This window comes from Triticum aestivum, chromosome 3D (genome assembly GCF_018294505.1).
Source record: "Triticum aestivum cultivar Chinese Spring chromosome 3D, IWGSC CS RefSeq v2.1, whole genome shotgun sequence".
NCBI lineage: Eukaryota > Viridiplantae > Streptophyta > Magnoliopsida > Poales > Poaceae > Triticum > Triticum aestivum.
The window spans coordinates 499,067,100-499,073,818 of record NC_057802.1 but is presented as its reverse complement, the minus strand read 5'-3'; the positions used below and the strand labels follow the sequence as shown (position 1 = coordinate 499,073,818).

At 53.6% G+C, this 6,719-nt stretch overlaps 1 protein-coding gene across 1 annotated transcript; it reads left to right on the top strand.

Moving 5' to 3' along the window:
• The first annotated feature begins 5,563 nt into the window (after positions 1-5,563).
• Positions 5,564-6,454, top strand: LOC123075080 (BAG family molecular chaperone regulator 4-like). Its single transcript, XM_044497763.1, has one exon. The coding sequence runs from the start codon at positions 5,674-5,676 to the stop codon at positions 6,169-6,171; it is 498 nt and encodes a 165-aa protein (XP_044353698.1). The 5' UTR covers positions 5,564-5,673; the 3' UTR covers positions 6,172-6,454.
• The last annotated feature ends 265 nt before the right edge of the window (positions 6,455-6,719 follow it).

The following is a 6,719-nucleotide window of genomic DNA, read 5'->3' as shown; positions in this document are numbered from 1 at the left end:
TTCCTTTGGTGCCGACTAACTGCCGCCGAAGAAGAAGAAGAAGTACCATGGCGTGCGGCTGCGGCCGTCTGGGATATGGGTGTCTGAAATCAAGTACACTGACATCGGCGTCCTGTAATTTGCTGGAACTGGCGACGAGGGCATACAACCTCAAGGAGGTGGCGCACTACGAATGTGAAGCGAAGCTCAACTGCCCCCTCGACAGCCGCAACACCCCGACGGGAGTCGAAATTGACCCCTGAGTGGTCTCCTACCGCGAGGTGTGGGATGTCAACTTCAATGGTTCAGTCTTCATTGTAATGTTAGGTAGGTCTTATTGGCCATAGCGTTAGTCTTCATTGAATCAAATTGAGTTATCGATGTTCAAATTTGTTTGAATTTTTTTGAGGAGCTAAATTTAAGAGTTAAGCTGGGGACTGCTTTTTTAGCTGAGCAAATATAATGAGTTAAAGGATAATTATCCATATAATAGCCTAAATTTCCTTGTAATGTTTTTATGGGAATTTCCTTGTCATGTTGATATTTGATAAATACACAGGCTCTTTAAAAAAAGTAGATATAGATGAAAACACATTTTCCACCAAATAAGAGAGGGATGAAAATCATTTTAGTACAGCAGACTTCAATTCGGACAAAGAGTTGATGAGAATATGGTACACCAGTTTGCTTCCGGATGAACAGTGTTTAAATTTTATGATGTCAATCCCCAACGAAACGTTCGCGGGGGCCTTGCCATTTGTGAACGCTCCGCATGGCAGTTTTTGTTTGTTGGATAGGGTTGGGTTGGCACTTTTGCAAAACTATAATGGCAGTTTTGTTTTAATTTGCGGGGTTATTTTCTCAAAAAACCGTCACCGTCAGATGCCGATCTGATGGCTTCGGGGACATCCCCAGCAAACGTTCGTCAGATACATTTTTTGAAAATTTAAAATAGTAAGAGCAACTCCAACGGGGCGACCCATTTCGTACGCTGGCGTCCGTTTGGGTCGGCGCGGACACAAAAGTCGGCCCAACGCGCCGACCCAAACGGACGCCCGTCCGGTTTTCGTCCGCCTGCCGACCCATTCCCGGCCCATATTTAAGCCGGATTTGCGCCGGCGTGGACACAAGACGGACGCGCGCGCGCGCCTTCTCCTTCCCCCGAGCCTGCTGGTCGGTGGCAGCCTCCACCATTTCCCCCAAAAACCCTCCCGTCCGTGCGCGCTACTACCGCCCTCCCCCCGCGCCATCGACGACGACCTCGACGCCGCCACCGGCCTCGCCCCCCTCGCCTCGTCCGGCATGACGACCACCCTCTCCGGCAAAGGCAAGCCTCCGCCCCCTGCAAGACCACCGCCACGCCCAAGCCGAAGAACACGCTGACGCTCGAACAACGGGCAAGGGAGTCGGCCAAGAGGAAGGGCCGGAGGCACGCGACGGACGTGAGGGATGAAGCCATCGCGGCCGCCGCCGCGGCCGCATAGAAGGAGGTACCAACGCCCGCGTCGCGTCGGCAACAAAGGAGGCGCTGTACATGCTAGGGTTAAACCCTAGCCAGCACGGCCTCGTCAGCGCCGCCGTGGCCGCGGCCAGCACCGGCTCATCCGCGTTCCCTTGGATGGTGCTGCCCGACTCGCCCCGTGTGTCGGTTGCACCCCGATGACCGGCTTCCACGTCTACCCGCAGACCTCCCGCCTTACCAGGGAGTGCTCGCCCGAGGTGAGCGTGGTGGCGCCTTCCACGCCCGCGCACATCGACCTCAACGCCACACCGGTGGCCGGTGGCTCATCATCCGGAGGCGCGAGGAAACACGCGCGGCAGATGCCAGCCGACGTGCTGTCGGGCACACGCAACCTGTTCGACGGAATGTCGGCCTCCGGTGACGACGACTACATGCAGAACATGACCTTCGAGGGTGGTGCGCCGGCCGCAGGCTACGATCCCGACGAGACACAAAGCCAGCACGGCCGAGGGGCGTCCACGCCGTCCACCTTTGAGCAATATCAGGCGGCCTTCATGCATGATCAGGTCGACCTGGACCTGGACGGCTTCCCACTCGACCACGAGTTTCCGGAGGACTACGGGCAAGAGGAAGAGGACGAGTGCGACATCGAAGGGGAGCCTTTATTCGAGGACGAGCTCGCCAACCAAGCCGCCGGGGCGAAGCCGAAGCGCAAGAGTAAGCGGACCAAGGCATACACGGCGGCCGAGAACAAGCTTCTTTTGTGAGTGTTGGAGAGACATTGGGCAAGACCCCAAGACGGGCGCCGAACAAGAGGCATCAACCTATTGGATTCGCATCGACCGTGAGTTCCATGAGCGCAAGAAGTTTCCGCCGTATCAACTAGTAAGCACGCGCGGGTGGGTGTCCATTTTGAAGCGATAAAGGGTGATCCAACAAGAGTGCAACAAGTTTTGTGCCACTCTTGAGAGCGTCAAGGCCCGCCCCGTGAGCGGCATCGGCATGCAAGATATGGTATGCTAGCAAGCCGCCCTCTTTTGTTGTTGAGGAACATAGTAATTTCAAAAAAGTTCCTACGCACACGCAAGATCATGGTGATGCATAGCAACGAGAGGGGAGAGTGTTGTCCACGTACCCTCGTAGACCGACAGCGGAAGCGTTATCACAACGCGGTTGATGTAGTCGTACGTCTTCACGATCCGACCGATCAAGTACCGAACGTACGGCACCTTCGAGTTCTACACACGTTCAGCTCGATGACGTCCCTCGAACTCCGATCCAGCCGAGTGTTGAGGGAGAGTTTCGTCAGCACGACGGCGTGGTGACGATGATGATGTTCCACCGACGCAGGGCTTCGCCTAAGCTCCGCAACGGTATTATCGAGGTGTAATATGGTGGAGGGGGGCACCGCACACGGCTAAGAGATCTCAAGGATCAATTGTTGTGTCTCTGGGGTGCCCCCCTACCCCCGTATATAAAGGAGCAAGGGAGGAGGAGGCCGGCCCTAGGAGGGGGCGCACCAAGTGTGGAGTCCTACTAGGACTCCCTAGTCCTAGTAGGATTCCACCTCCCATATGGAATAGGAAAAGAGGAAGGGAAAAAGAGAAGGAAGGAAGGGGGCGTCCCCCTTCCCTAGTCCAATTCGGACCAGACCAAGGGGAGGGGTGCGGCCACCCTTGAGGCCCTTTTCCTTCTTTCCCGTATGGCCCAATAAGGCCCAATACGTATTCCCGTAACTCTCCGGTACTCCGAAAAATACCCGAATCACTCGGAACCTTTCCGAAGTCCGAATATAGTCGTCCAATATATCGATCTTTACGTTTCGGCCATTTCGAGACTCCTCGTCATGTCCCCGATCTCATCCGGGACTCCGAACTCCTTCGGTACATCAAAACTCAATAAAACTGTCATCGTAACGTTAAGCGTGCAGACCCTACGGGTTCGAGAACTATGTAGACATGACCGAGACACGTCTACGGTCAATAACCAATAGCGGGACCTGGATGCCCATATTGGCTCCCACATATTCTACGAAGATCTTTATCGGTCAGACCGCATAACAACATACGTTGTTCCCTTTGTCACCGGTATGTTACTTGCCCGAGATTTGATCGTCGGTATCTCGATACCTAGTTCAATCTCGTTATCGGCAAGTCTCTTTACTCGTTCCGTAACACATCATCCCGCAACTAACTCATTAGTCACAATGCTTGCAAGGCTTATAGTGATGTGTGTTACCGAGTGGGCCCAGAGATACCTCTCCGACAATCGGAGTGACAAATCCTAATCTCGAAATACGCCAACCCAACAAGTACCTTTGGAGACACCTGTAGAGTACCTTTATAATCACCCATTTACGTTGTGACGTTTGGTAGCACACAAAGTGTTCCTCCGGTAAACGGGAGTTGCATAATCTCATAGTCATAGGAACATGTATAAGTCATGAAGAAAGCAATAGCAACATACTAAACGATCGGGTGCTAAGCTAACGGAATGGGTCAAGTCAATCACGTCATTCTCCTAATGAGGTGATCTCGTTAATCAAATGACAACTCATGTCTATGGCTAGGAAACATAACCATCTTTGATTAACGAGCTAGTCAAGTAGAGGCATACTAGTGACACTCTGTTTGTCTATGTATTCACACATGTATTATGTTTGCGGTTAATACAATTCTAGCATGAATAATAAACACTTATCATGATATAAGGAAATATATAATACTTTATTATCGTCTCTAGGGCATATTTCCTTCATTTGTGTCATTCCGTTTATGCTTGCGTGTTCATTTGCATACCATTTGCCAATATGCTTACATGAAATACATTTGTAGGCATTTCAAGCTTTGGAGGCATTCACGGACCAACACAATGGCAAGTGCTTCAACCTCTCCCATTGCTTTAGGGTCATCAAAGACGAGGAGAAGTTCAAGGCGCAATATGCCGCCCTCAAGTCGCGTGGGGGGAAGCAAGCCGTGGAGGAGGTTGGGGACGGCGAGAAGGCACGGCCGCGTGGGAAGACCAACTCCAAGAAGAAGGACAAGCGGGATGCGGCCGCAAGCGTGGAGGGCATGATGAGCAAGAAGGACTCAAGGGAGGAGGAGCGCTGGCGTTACAAAGAAGAGCAAATGAACGCCTTCATGGAGATCCAACGGAGGAGGCTTGAGATGGACGCGGCGAAGCAAGCCAAGATGCTTGAGATGGAGGCGGAGAAGCAAGCCAAGATGCTAGAGATCAAGGCCGCCAACGCCAAGACCAAGGCGAAAGAAGTGGCTCTCACTAGCATGATGACCGGGGTAGAGATCATGAAGGTGGATCTCAATACCGTGTCGCCAAGGGAGAGGCCGTGCAGGCTGATATGCTCAAGTTCGACGACGAGTGATTTATGACGGCGAGTGCCATCCTTTTTTGTATGCCGGCAGGTGTGCTGGCATGACCACGGGGCCGCGATGGCGTGGTCGAACTCAAGTCCCACCCCTTTTTTGTGTGCTGGCATATGTGCCGGCCGCTGGCGAGAGCGCCAGCATGAACTGTGTGGTGTTATTTTGAAGCCGGCATTGTATGTCGGCGCTGGCACGATGCCGGCCTGAGACATGGCCGCTAGCATGATCTATGACCGCAGGCCTTTTTAAAAAATTATGTGCGAACATGAAATGGGTCGGTGCGTTAGGCGCACTACCAACCCAAATGTAAAATAGGGCGGACGCTGGACGGGTGGTCGACCTAAATGGACAAAATCACTATTTGTTTGGGTCGGCCGCCGTTGGAGTTGCTCTAAAGAAATGGGACGGAACGACAAAGTAACTAACCTGCAGCCGGTGAGGCGATTCCGTCGGCCCCGCCATTCATGCAGATGCAGAGACCGCGTTGCCACCTCCCCATGTGCTGCCGATCCAGCCGTCTTGACAAAGAGCAGACAGGTGTCCCCTCACCCGCGGCGACTCAGCGTATACAACACTCGATTAACTCTAATCTGTTCCTGCTATTCCTGCTAAGCTTCGCCTAGTCACCATCCATATCTTAATTCTCCCTTTTCGCGCCCGCGCACGGCTCTCGTCCCTCTCTGTCGCCACTGCCGACCCTGTCCTCATCCTCGGCACCTTCTCCCCCTTTAAAATCCCAACCATCTCTCCAACTCCATCAAGCCTCACGCACCACAACTCCATCCATCCATCCAGTGATCATCCATCATCACGCGGCAGAGAAACAGAGAGAGCGCGGCAGAGGAGGAGATGGTGAAGATCCCGAGCCCGAGGAGGCTGTTCAGGAGCCGGTCCAAGAGCACGGTGGGCATCGGCGGCGGGGTGGACATGTGCGCCATGGTGGCCGAGCACGAGAGGATCGAGTGGGAGGTGCGCCCGGGCGGGATGCTGTTGCAGAAGCGCCGGGCGCCCGACGACGACGGCTGCGACGACGCCGTCGAGGCCATCCTGGTGAGAGTATCCGCCGGCTGCGGCGGGTGGCAGCACGACGTGTCCATCGACGCCACCGCCACCTTCGGCGACCTCAAGGTGCTGCTGTCGCTGGCCACCAGCCTGTGGCCCAGAGAGCAGCGGCTGCTGTACCGTGGCCGGGAGCGGGACGACGGCGACCACCTGCACATGGCCGGCGTCCAGGACAAGGACAAGGTGCTACTCCTGGAGGACCCCGCCGTCACCGAGAGGAAGCTCCGGTCCACCACCCTCGCGCAGCTCATGGGGGTGCCATGCCATTCCTTCATCCAAGTCTGAGAAACCCACGCATCCTCCTGATCGATCGATTTTTCTTTCTTTCTCGCCGGCTGCTCTTGCTTGGGCGAAGATCGATCGGTTTCGGGTGTGTTAATTAAAAGTCTTAACTGCATTCCTTTCTTTCTTCAGAGTTTTATTGGTTTTAACTCAGAGCCTGGATTCGGCCGGTTAAATCGAAACATCTGCATCGTTAGGACACACTTCCGTACAGAACAGTACATATTGTAAATTACTGTTGTAATTTGTATAAGGAGACAATGACAGCGACTGTGCTGTTTACCAACGTGCACGTGTGTGTGTCCATTCTTTGTCCCTTGCTCCTTGTACAGTCTTCTGATGGTGCATATACATTTATCCATGTATCCTTATGATAAAATTAGGGTCGCTCCAACACCGTGCATCAAAACGCCCCTAAACATTCGGATAACTTAGTCCGAACACTCTTTGCTGTCTAGCCCGTGGACCAGTCCGAATGTTTGAATTCCCCTAAAGCGAAAACTTGTGGGAGGTTTGGGGGAGTCCAGAGCCCGCCACGTTGGATTCCGACA

Coding starts and splice junctions, on each gene's coding strand:
- LOC123075080 (XM_044497763.1), top strand. CDS start 5,674: ATGGTGAAGATCCCGAGCCCGAGGAGGCTGTTCAGGAGCCGGTCCAAG.